The 13,340-nt window shown below is 32.9% G+C and overlaps 1 protein-coding gene across 1 annotated transcript; it reads left to right on the top strand.

The window, feature by feature from the left end:
• Positions 1-299: 299 nt before the first annotated feature.
• On the top strand, positions 300-3,617 carry LOC115874147 (flap endonuclease 1). Its single transcript, XM_030889241.1, has 6 exons — positions 300-1,281; positions 1,336-1,580; positions 1,634-1,804; positions 1,853-2,020; positions 2,070-2,288; positions 2,359-3,617. Exons 1-6 carry the CDS (start codon positions 1,200-1,202, stop codon positions 2,608-2,610), a joined length of 1,137 nt encoding a protein of 378 aa, XP_030745101.1. The 5' UTR covers positions 300-1,199; the 3' UTR covers positions 2,611-3,617.
• Positions 3,618-13,340: the final 9,723 nt, after the last annotated feature.

Genomic DNA, 13,340 nt, shown 5'->3' with positions numbered 1-13,340 from the left:
TATACTCAATATACTATGCTCCAGTCGACTGCGACCTGCGACGACTGTGACTGGAACAGTCTGACGGGCGACGGGGCTAGGAGCATTTTCAGAATTTACACTATTGCCTGCTATTGCTCCTATTGCTACTCACGAGCGCAGATGTCCTAAACTTGTAAACTGCTCCGAAATGTCACTGCGATTTTCTTGGAACTGGAGCAGTCACATACTGCGACGTTGGTGGAGCTGTGACAAAGTAGCGGACTGCGATTTCACAACCCACCTCTATTCAGGATGCGTTCAGGGAGGGTCAGCGGCTGAGTGGCTGATTAATTTTATGGCTGAGTAAGATATCCCTGAAGTTTCCTGAACGCGCACAGTGGCGATGCAAAATTACCGTATTTTTCACCGTAATTATCGCACATTATTTTAAATACGCTTTAAAACTATTAGTTCCAGTAATGGTGTATTTTAAGTGCCTGACCTTGAGACGTCTATTTGCTGCATTTGCTAACAGATACAGAAAGGTAGAATATTTTTGGCAAATACAATCTACCTATTTTCTAGGCCTTCTCTGGGCAAATACTGTTCGTTGTTGCGTGTAAAAATAGACCGAGGCACAGACTGAAGGGAAGTCGCTTACTTAGCCTTTAATAACCGTGTGAGCGTTCAGCGTTCAAGGAACACAGCGGTTGGCCGACCGCTGAGTAGGTATTTTGCTCAGAGGCTGACTTTTTTGAGTGTAAAACGAGACCGTTTAGGGAAACCACCTCAGCCGCTGACCGTCCCTGAACGCGCCCCTTGTACTCAGCCGCTGACCATCCCTGAACGCGCATACCGGCGTACCCTGAAGCACTTGAAGATACTTATAACCATCTTATAACTTATAACGTAATGTTGAACGATCGCAGAACAGACAGTAGACTACTGGTAGGCATGTGGTAGACTACTGTCAATAGTTCAGTTTTGTATTCTGTGGAAAACTGACAGGCCCACTTAAACAAACTGACAAAACTGACGACAAATGTTGACAGAGGACAGAGCTGATAATTAAAATTCCGCGGGAAATTGGATGCTCTAGTCTGCCTTTTAGTTTATTTTATTATTTTATGGCTCTGATTTGGATTTAGAAACAAAACGTTCTGTGAATCTCAAATCTTGTTGAAATATATATATATATATACCTTAAAATTTAAGTCTACAGCGTTTTAAACGCCAGCATGGGTATTTTAAATTTGTCAAAACTTTTAGCAGATATTGCTCCACAAGCTATTAAAGAAACTGATATTAAGACATATTTTGGTATGGAATTATTTTGGAAGTGTGCAAAATATCTTCTAATTTTATAACTTGCAGGGCGAAAGATAGCTATCGATGCATCTATGTCTCTTTATCAGTTCCTCATTGCAGTAAGGTCAGAAGGAGCTCAGTTAACAACGGCAGATGGAGAGACAACATCTCATTTGGTAGGAATATTTTACCGAACAATCAGACTTCTCGAGCATGGAATTAAACCTGTGTATGTTTTTGATGGTAAACCACCAGAACTGAAAAGTGGTGAACTTAATAAGCGTATGGAAAAACGGGCCGAAGCACAAAAGGTTTGTTTTTTGATATATTATTATTCATTTTGTATTGAGATATTGTTGTTTAGATGTTAGATAAAGCAACTGAGGCGGGCGATACTGCTGAGATGGATAAATTTAACAGAAGATTGGTAAAAGTTACTCGTAAACACAATGATGAAGCTAAGCAGTTATTAAGTTTAATGGGTGTACCATATATTGAAGCTCCATGTGAGGCTGAGGCTCAATGTGCAGCTCTGGCAAGTTATTTATGTATTTTTTTATAGATATTATAATAATTATTTTAGGTAAAGGCAGGGAAGGTTTTTGCAACAGCAACTGAAGATATGGATGCTCTCACATTTGGTTCGACTGTCTTATTGCGTCATATGACTTATAGTGAGGCAAGGAAGATGCCAATACAAGAGATACACTTGGATAAAGTGCTGGAAGGCTTGGAACTCTCACATAATGAAGTAAATAATTTGTAAATCATGTTTTATTATATTTTATTTTTTTTTATAGTTTATAGATCTCTGTATATTAATGGGTTGTGATTATGCAGACAGTATTAGAGGTATTGGTCCTAAAAAATCAATTGACTTAATAAAGCAGCATAAGAACATTGAGACAATTTTGAAAAATATAGATGTAGAAAAATATCGTCCTCCTGAAAACTGGAATTACCAGAGTGCCAGAGAATTATTTTATAACCCAGAAGTAACAGATCCAAATAAATTTGAGGTATTATTTCACTAATTCGACGCTTTCACTAATTCTACTTAACATATTCACTTGCTTTTTTTTGTTTTAGCTAAAATGGTCTGAACCTGATCAGGAGGGCATGATTAAATTTCTTTGTGGTGACAGACAATTTAGCGAGGACAGAATAAAAAATGGGTTTAGTAAATTGGTGAAGGCGCGTGGTACAAGCACTCAGGCTAGACTGGACGGTTTCTTTACAGTTTTGGGGTCTACTCCAGCAAAAAGGAAACAGGAGGAGAAGAAAGGTACACCAAATAAACGAGGCAAAGTTGGAGGTAAAGGTAGAGGAAGGCCCAAATAAATTTTTCTTTTATTTATTAAATTTTCTCGATAAAATATATAAAGTCTCGAGGATATGAAATACACCCCTAGGCAAAAAATTTCACTATATACCCTTGATTTTTTGTCAACATTTTAAATACATCTAAAATTACAGCAGTCAGTTTGTAAAAAAAATATCCTCAATTTTCCCATAGGTTGTTTTGCAATTATAATATTAATAATAATTTATTCATGTCACAATTACATCATAAAATTGGTCAAATTTTCCATATAATAATTAGTTAGACAATACTGCCTGACGCTGCAATAAAATTGCTACATCCGTTGAACTAAATTTCCTAAATCTACTAAATATAATAAATTATAATTAAATAATGTTACGTTTTTCGTCGGTTCCGTGTGGATAAAAAGTCAAATTTATTTAAACACAATTTATTTTACACTAAATAACAGAACAATAAAGATAAAATACTTATAGAACTATTTACAAACTTATTTACAACTATTTATCTAAACGGGATTTTTTTGAATTTATTTTAAAAGGCGTGAGCACGACTATCGTATCTGATTGTTTCTGTCCTGGTACCGGCCTCGGTTTATATACCCAAAGACAGAGAGCCTAGAATAATCCAGTCTTTGCTTAGCCGCTGTTCCTTATCTTTCTCGTGAGTTCGCAAGGTCGAAATAGGGGCAGGGCATATTAGTCCGAGGGCCGAGTCCTCAAAAATAATATAATAATATATATAACAAAAAACAATGTTTTGATTATACACCTGTATAATACAACATATACAAAGAATGTTATTATAATAGTAAATAAAAATGCAGTAAATAGACCTACAAACTGTAAAAGAATCATGAAAATCAGATGAATAATAACAAAGTTATAAATCATAAAATTGGACACAAATTTTACAGTGCCCGAAATATTTTGTCAGGGGATGTGTATACAATAATTTTTCTAATATAAGTTATTTTTGTGATTTCCGTTTTTATTGTTTAATGCAAATAAAATTAGAATCCTCATTTGTTGTTTTTTTTTTTATAAATCTATTTTTTCCTCGTTATTAAGTGACCTCCTACTTCCTCTAGGAGATACGACACCTTGTCGTTGGTGGGGAAGCTCCTGTCAAGTGCTAGAGGGAATTCCCCCTAGGAATTCTCTCTCCTTTTTGGCTGGATCTAAGGAGCATCTGTCTTGTCACTGGCTTGTCGTGGCTAGGAAATTGTAACAAGACGCATAACGATGCCGTATGGGAATATCCTGTCCGTCATTCGAGGGCACCCTCTGTGGTCATGTCTCACGTGGAGTGGATACGTGGCTAGATAGAAGACTAGCCTCTACTGATCTCAACCTTGGGACACCAATGGGTATCCCGTTGTATTTACTCCTTTCTTCGACATGCAGGGCTCTGTAGAAGTGGATCGACTAACCCATGCGGTAAAGCTGGAGGGAAACTCCTTAGCAACACTGAGAACATTAACCGTTCATATTCGGCGTATATTGTCTTCTTTGGAGAAACACATATTTTGTGATTTAGTCAAGGCCTTTGATTGCGTGGACCATAGCATCCTGTTGTTCAAGCTGGAAATATATGGATTCAGGGGTAAGTGGTTTGAAGTTTGAATCATATCTGTCCAATAGAGAATTCAGTTGGAGACAGTTCATCCAGGAGACAGGTCTTAAGTTGTGGCGTTCCACAGGAGTACTATGTCCCATTTTGTTTCTTATATATATATATATATATATATATATATATATATATATATATATATATATATATATATATATATATATATATATATATATATATATATATATATATATATATATATATATATATATATATATATATATATATATATATATATATATAAATAATATATTAATATATATATATATTATGTGGTAATGATGACATAACCTCAAATACCAATATAGATTTAGACTCCGAATGTGATATGGGTTTGCCAAAACCAAGCTTCTCAAAAAAGTAATACCAAACAAAATGTGTAGCTTTAGAAAATGAAAATCTTGTGGAATGTTTACTAAATAGTAATAATGTGAACTTCCAATGATCTAACTAGTCATGTCACTTTGAAGTTTCTTTTACTTTCCTTATTTATCAATTAGTAAAAGACAAAATTATATGATAAAGATCAACTAATAGAAGAAATTACAGATAAAAATAATGTCTTAAAACAAAACATAATTTTGCAAAATGAAAACCTAACTTTGATTAAAAGAGAAACTAGTTAATTTAGAAAACATCAAAAATCAAATTGAGATGAAATCATTTGCAAAATCCTTTAAAATAACCTATAACAAATTTGAAAATACCGAGATTGTACCAGCTATTATCGTCCAGTGTAACAAAAAAAAACAAATAAACAATGTGCACAATATAGTGATTGTGGAATTATGTGGTAATTTGGGTATGTTCGCCGTGGAATATAATTTTGGACCATTGGCAACGCTGGCTAAAACTGCTTCCTCAAAAAAAGTAATACAAAACAAGAATAAACTAGTTTTAGAAACAAAAAAAAATAGAAGAATGATAATAAAAAGTAATAATAATCCTTCCAATGATCTAACTAGTCATCAAATGTAATGAAGTTTCTGGTTATTAAAAGTGACTCAATTATCAATTTGGTCAAAGACAAATTAATGATAAAGATCTGTCGAGGTAGAAGAAATTATATAAAAATAATGTCTTAAATAAAACATGATTTGGGAAAATGAAAACCTAACTTTATAAAGAGAAGATAGTTAATTTAGAAAACAAAAAATCAAATTGAGAAATGAAATCATTTGCACAAGCTACGAAAGTAACCAATAACAAATTTGAAAATACCGAGATTGTACCAGCTATTATAAAAAGAACAAATAAACAATGTGCACAATAAAGACTAAACAGTTATTACTCAACAACACAAAAACTATCCATAAGTAAGAAGGCAACAAATATTAAGGATAAAATTATCATCAAAATGTAATAGATCTATGGATATTACTGAAACTAAAGAACTACTAGGGAAAATTTCTAATGATGTGGATTTCTCAATAGAGGTTGAAAAAGTAATAATATAAGAATCAAAGTGATAAATATTAGATTATGATTTGGGAATTTTGAAAGCCTAGAAATTTATAAAGGAAGATATCTTATCAAATGATCTGAAATTTGTTGTACTGAATCTTGGAACATTGTGTATAAATACTTAAATGAAGACAATAAAATATGGACTATTACAATGAAGTAAGTTCAATTCTTATGCTAAAATCATGTTATCTATATAAAAGTTATGTTGGAACGAATAGATGTCCTCGAGGGTTGATGAATTCAACTTAATAAACATATGTTACAAGTGTTCAAAATATAGAAATCACTTTGTGGTTGGTGATTTCAACATTGATTTGCTAAAGTATGGTCATTAGTAGTAAGAATTGTAGAAATAATGAAATATCTGGTTGGGGTTTGTACTCAGAATCATTCCAGCAAAAACACTCAACAAAAATACAGACAATAAATGTGGGAATTGTATTGATTTAATATTAGATATAATCAAAATAAATGTAATCAACCATGCAGCTAAAAATAGGAATATCTGCCCATCTTACAAAGCACTTCTTGGTAAATGCATCAAAAAAGAATAAACTATTTCAAGAAATAAAACAAACTAAAAATTTTAATATAAACTACAACATATTATTGAACAATGCATGTACACTAACTGGAATGAAGTGTACAATATGAATGATCCAGATGTTGCTATTAATTTTCTAATCTCGAGCATTAAAAATTGTATTAGTAATTCAATGATTGTGAACAATAAGAAAACGAGACATAGAAAGAACTGGATTACTAATGATATTATACAATTATGTAATAAGAAAGATAAACTGTACCATGAGTGGATTAAAGATAGAAGCAATGATGAATTAAAATTAAAGTACAAACAATTTACGAATAGGCTAAGTATAATTATTAAACATGCTAAAATAAATTTTGATAAGAATCAAATTAGAAACAACGCTAATAACACAAGAAAACTGTGGGATTTTGTAAATGCTAAAATATCAAAGAAAACCAAAAAAGAAACAAAGATTGACTATTTAATAAACGAGAACAACCAAAAACTTACTGACAACTTACAGATAGTAAATACAATTAATAATTATTTTAGCTCAGTTGGAAGAAAATTGAGTAATAAAATAGTAAAGCCACTGGATCAGTCATTGAGAATGCCAAAATTAAATAAGAAAACTATATTCATAGAACCTACCAGTCCTATAGAGATTTATAATATAATTACTAAATTTGAATTCAAAAATGGTGGAGTCGATATGATCAATACTAAAGTATTAAAAACCATTGCTGATTTTATAGTAGAGCCACTAAGTTACATATTCAACTTATGCATCGAGAAATCGACTTGGCCGGTAGCACTTAAATTAGCTGATATAGTTCCCATACATAAAAGTTCAAGTAAATCTATGGTATCTAACTACAGACCTATCTCTTTAATCTCGAATATTGCAAAAATTTTTGAAAAAATTGTTCATTCAAGAATTTATAAATTTATTATAAATTGTAATATTTTATCTAAAAAACAATTTGGTTTTATTAAAAGAATAGGAACTGCAGACGCTTTAAATCATATAACTAACATCATTTATAACAAATTAGACAAAAGCAAACCAGTATTAATAACTTTTTTAGATCTGGCAAAAGCCTTTGACACGGTAGATCATGGTATATTATTGGATAAGCTTTCATGTATGGGAATTAGAGGCAAGGCCAATGAACTAATGAAAAGTTATCTTGAGCATAGAAAGCAGAGAGTTAAAATTAATGATTATATAAGCGAGAATAAAGATGTAACTATTGGAGTGCCTCAAGGAACTATCCTTGGGCCATTGATGTTTATTTTATATGTAAATGATTTATTAATTGGCATACAGGATGGTTGTATAATATCGTATGCAGATGATACTGCAATCATTGCTACTGAGGACACTTGGGAGCAAAGTATTAAAAAAATGAATGAACTACTAGATAAGGTTGCAAATTGGCTTGCACTTAATAAACTGTCTTTAAATATTGATAAGACTGTTTTCATGACTTTTGGAAATTACTCAGATAGTGTTCCTAAATTAGTTGAAATAAAAATTAAAGACATATATGTAAAAAGAGTTGATTGTTGTAAATATTTGGGTATTATTTTTGACTCTAATGTAAAATGGGATAAACAAATTGAATATCTGATTAGCAAGACTAAATATTTAATTTTTGTTTTCTATAAACTAAGAAAATACATGGATGTTGAAATGCTTAGAACAATTTATTATGCCTTCTTTCAAAGTGTTATTAGTTATGGTATTATAGCATGGGGTGGTGCTTATGATAACTATTTTACGCTATTAAATACATTACAGAGAAGAATACTGAAAGTAATCAACAACAACTCTTTTGTAATAGACAAAAATCCATTAAGTATTGAACAAATTTATAACTTAGAAGCAATAACTTTTCACTATGAGATCTTAAAAAACAAATATATAAACTCCAAAAGTATTACAAGAAACAAAAACATAATTATACCAAAAAATAGCAAAAGAATAAGTGATAAAGACAGTTACATTAAAGCGATAAAAATTTTCAATCTCTTACCAACTGAATTGAAAAATTTAACAGTGGAAAAGAAAAATTTGAAGAGAACTATCAGGTTTTGGCTAAAGCGGAATACTGATCGCCTGTAGCTTAAGTTATAAGTAATTGATCTTTATTTTTGTTTGTATTTATATTTATTTTTGTTTCATACTTCTTAGTTTTTTAGTTGTTAATTTTTTAAGTTAAACCGGTCCGCGTACAGAGCTCTGTCTCTCTGCGGTTTATCATGTATTTCTACATTGTAAATTAACTGGTATTAATAAATAAATAAAATAAATTAATATATATATATATATATAATATATATAAACCAAACCAAACCAAACCAATTTCATCCAATGCTGAAAAATAAGGACAGTTCCCATTCCGATTTCAAAATTGGAGTGCTAAAGAGGTGTCACTTAGTGCAGCTTAAGGACATAAATATGTGGCCGCCGGGAACCATAAAAAAACTCAAAATAAACATCATTGAGAAGCTCACGCTACCTACAGCTACAGGGAAGTACGAAGAGAGATGGTTTGGTAGTTATGGACCCGATGACTCCACCTATAGTACGGCTGTCTCAGGTCTCAGATGCGGTAAATGGACGTTACGTGTTGGCCAGCTTGAGGGACCCCTCCATTTTGAAATCTCTTAGGCTATTCCTTGCCTATCTTCACGACCAACCATCCAGTGTGTGTTTTGAAGGACACACTAGTACCAGCATCAAATTGATGCTTGCATCAGAAGGGCTACCTAGTGACCTGGACTCCGTGCGTAAGTTGTACTACCGCTTCCACAACGCCTATGGTATTGGTTCAACTGAAGTTGATGCAGATCTTTCAGCTTTCAGGTCATTCTTTTCTGCGGAGAGCCTTCTACGACTTCAAAAGATTAGGGAAACTCATGGCAAATATTATTCCAGTGGCTCCCCAAATAAGAGTAAAAATTTTTAGTTGAATTGACGCGAACAGAGGATCAAACACCCTCTGAAAAGTTAAGCGATAGCAAGCTTGGTCTACTCCTTATTAATATTCAGTCCTTAAGACATAAAACAGATGAATTATATCTTTTACTAGAAGAACTTGAATTAGATATCATTGCCATAACTGAGCACTGGTTAAATTTTTGATGAGCCTGCGTTTGTTAAAAAATTATACCACATTGGCTAGATTTAATAGAACAAATTTTTCTCATGGAGGTACTATGATAATGTCTTTAAACAACGACTTTTAACGAGGTAACTATAGTTATATAGTAGGTACAATGATTTGCTATCTGAAAAAGTATTCGAATTTTCTATTGTCCACCATAATGCTTATGACCTTTACATTATTTGTATTTATAGAACACCTGACTCTGACGTGTAATTATTCTGTCATAATCTACTAAGCTTGCTTGAGTCCCTGTCCTTAAAAAAGCAAATTAATTTTGTGTGGTGATCCTAATATTAACTTTCTTAGTGTATGTGCTGCTCAGGAGTTTCTTCAGTCCATTTTTGATTCTTTTGAATAGCCATGCATGTAGGCTCGCCTACCAAAATATCCAATACCAGTTCTAGTACTATAGACTATGTTGTGTCCTCTTTTGATCCTAACTCCATCGCCTGCAACGTCTTTAGCTCGGGTCTCTCTGATCATGAAGCAGTTTTAACTGAATTTTCGATAAAGTCCAAAATCAAAAAATGCCCCTCGTAAATTATGCCGTATTTTTTCAGAAAAGAATGCTTCAGACACATGTAAAACAACCAACTGGGATACTAGCTCTTATGATGTCGACACCGAATTTTCTATTTTCGTAAAAACATTAACCAGTCTAGCGTTCAAATCCTTTCCTCTTAGGCCTATAAAAAATAAGCATAATAAACCTTGGATCACTAAAGGTCTACGCATATCTTCTAAAAACATACGTTCATTATATCACTTAAAAATATTCTCAGACAGTCTCTTCCACAATTACGTAAAACTATACAGAAAAATTTATCATAAGACTATAAGAGCCGCTAAGGACCTTTATTATAATAGGAGAATAGTCAATTCTGGTAATGTTGCTAAGAAAACATGGTCTATTGTGAATGAATTGAGAAACAAAGCTTCTTCGTCTAGCAATATCTCTACCTCACCTGAGAACCTTAACGATTACTTTGTAAATGTAGCGAAAAACTTAACTAATACCATATGTCCTCCTCATGATCCACTTTCTTATCTCTCTAATGATAATGTAAACTTACACAGTTTCTTTTTTTTTTGCGCGTAGTTTTAGAAGAGCTTCGCAGTACAATTAATACCATCAAAAATAAATCCTCTCCTGGGACCGACGGGCTAACTTTAAAAATGTTTTCGAATCTGCCAGGAAGCACTCTGAATCACCTAACAACTTTAATAAACATATCGTTCCAAAATGGTATTTTTCCAAAATGTCTTAAGACGGCAATAATCATTCCTCTGCATAAAGGAGGAGACAAAGATGAAGCTTCTAACTATCGCCCAATTGCACTCCTTCCAACGCTATCTAAGATCATAGAAAGGTTGGTTAAAAGAAGGCTGGTATCTTTTCTGTTTAAGTACAAAATACTTAGTGAATATCAATTTGGATTTCTAAGCAACAAGTCCACAAATGACGCTATGTTTTCTCTCCTTAATAAAGTTTACTCCAGCCTAAACAACCATCATTCTACAGCAACAATTTTCTGTGATTTTTCTAAGGCGTTCGATTGTGTAAATCATAAGATCCTAATTAATAAACTGCAACACTATGGGTTCAGGGGATCATCTCTCGTATGGTTTAAGTCGTATCTGAGCAACAGAAGTCAACTTGTGAGGGTGGATACCACGTTGTCTTCTAGCAAGCCAATAGAATGTGGAGTACCACAAGGCTCAGTACTAGGCCCTATTTTGTTTCTTCTTTTTATTAACGACATTGCTAACATAAACATCAGTGGCAAAATATGTCTTTTTGCGGACGACACTAGCTTCACTTTGTAGCATTTTATTTAAAATTCACACAATTTAAATAAATGTACAGAATTATTTTATTTAAACAATTCAAGTTTGAGTCCTCGCACCGAGATGGCATTCTAAGTATTGTTATTATCTTTTATTTTTTTACAAGTTTATTTCTGGATAGTTATTTCAGCCGGTCGAAGTTGTTCGTCACTTTATTTCTGACGGTATAGGTATATACCTCTTGCCTACCTTTATCGCTATATTGGTGGTTGAAGCTGAACCCGATAGAATTATCGGCGTTTTTTTGGGCATTTTTGAAATTTGTGTGGGAAAACCCTCTGAGCGGAGGTTAAGACCTTTATTTTTTACATAACGTTTCCTAATACCTTTTTTCTATTTGTACAGGGTTTTATTTTATGGTACGCATTTCTGGTGCCATTTTGTTTATTGTATCTGACATTTGGGCCACGTTTGTCCCTACAATATGCACGTTGAATAACGGAGGAATCTCCTGAATATACAGCATTTTCCGATCCTGTCTGGGTGGAGACGTTTTAATCACGATCCAGTTCCAGCAGTTCACCACAACCAGCTTGTGACCAGAACGGATATAAAAGGCCAGATCATTTCTTTTTATATAATTTAAGTTCACTTTAATGCTTCAAGCCCTTCAGGCATATTAGATATTTTATTACTTTAGAGTCACTTTGAAATATTTTATTCATGTTATGCATATTTCTGATATATACATAGTACGGTTTTTTTAATATAAAGAGTCCCTATATTTTGGTACCAAGATCGCCAGACTTTTTGCGGAATAATTAATAAAATATTAATATTCAGAAGCGTGCAGATTTAACTACCATCTTGAGTGATCTATTTTAATACATACTATTTACCAACCAACATTTTCAAACATCAAATTATTCATAGTCTAATTTTATTCTAATTAACATTTAATTATTAATTATACTTAGTTGTTAGTTTATCTCAGCGTTTCATTTGTGTAATTCCTAAAATAAGTAATACCTATATTCTGAGTTGATTTCTCAGTTCTCAACTTAGAAGTTTTTGAAAGTAAATGGAAAACTGAGTGGCGCCCAGTATATTATAAAGACGTAATTATCACAATTTAATTTTCACTAGCTTACGACCCATTGCTCACCGGCGAACAGCTCCGTCGCATAGTATTAGTTGTTTTAATATTTTTTCTAAAAGAAAATTCTTATAAAAAAAACATTCCATCATTTTTTTATAACTTCTAATGCTACAACTTGGAGCAACAAGGACATCACGGCACTTCATAGGATTATATCAAATGACTTAATCACCATTAAATCTTGGTGCGATTCGAACCTCCTGTGTCTCAACATTTCTAAAACTAAAGCTTTGTCGTATAAAAACTCGTTGCAGCCTTTTGTACTTAACAACACCACCATTGACGTCGTAAAATCTGTAAAATTCTTCGGCTTGTTGTGGACAATTCTCTGAAATGGGACATACATATCGAAGCTTTGTCGAAAAAATTGTGCTCTACCTGTTTTGCATTAAGGTCTGTTTCTAAGGAGCTTAACTTGTCAGTGGCTAGAACTGTTTATTATGCACTTTTTGAGTCGCACCTCAGGTATGCCCTTCCATTCTGGGGTACGTGTTGTGCGACTCAATCTGACCGCATTTTCAAGCTCCAGAAGAGAGCTGTTCGATATTCAAACAGCAGAACTCATTGCCGGGACTTTTTTAAAGAATTAAAAATATTGACTCTTCCTTCCTTATTTATATTTGAATCCGTTTGCCTAATACGTAAACATGTATCAGCTTCTCAAGAAAGGCCATCTCACACTTATCCACTCAGGAACGCGGAGGAAGATCTTTATCTACCTACCCCACCCTCAGAGTTAGTTAAAAGTTCAATATTATACAACTCGAAAAAAATGCACAATCACCTGCCATTTGAAATCAAATCCATAACATCATTTTTTTCATTTCGCAAAGCATTGAACTCTTATTTACTAGACAAGGCTTTCTACGCCGTAAATGAATTATATTTTGAAAATCGAATTTGATCTTGTAAACACTGGTCTAATGTTTGCTATTGCTATATTTACTAATGACATCGAAATGAATTTATTTAGAGGTCATTGATATTTTACTA

Source organism: Sitophilus oryzae, unplaced genomic scaffold, assembly GCF_002938485.1.
Source record: "Sitophilus oryzae breed Bouriz unplaced genomic scaffold, Soryzae_2.0 scaffold_122_pilon_pilon, whole genome shotgun sequence".
Classification (NCBI taxonomy): Eukaryota; Metazoa; Arthropoda; class Insecta; order Coleoptera; family Curculionidae; genus Sitophilus; species Sitophilus oryzae.
The sequence above is the reverse complement of the archived record's forward strand: the minus strand, read 5'-3'. Positions and strand labels throughout refer to the sequence as shown.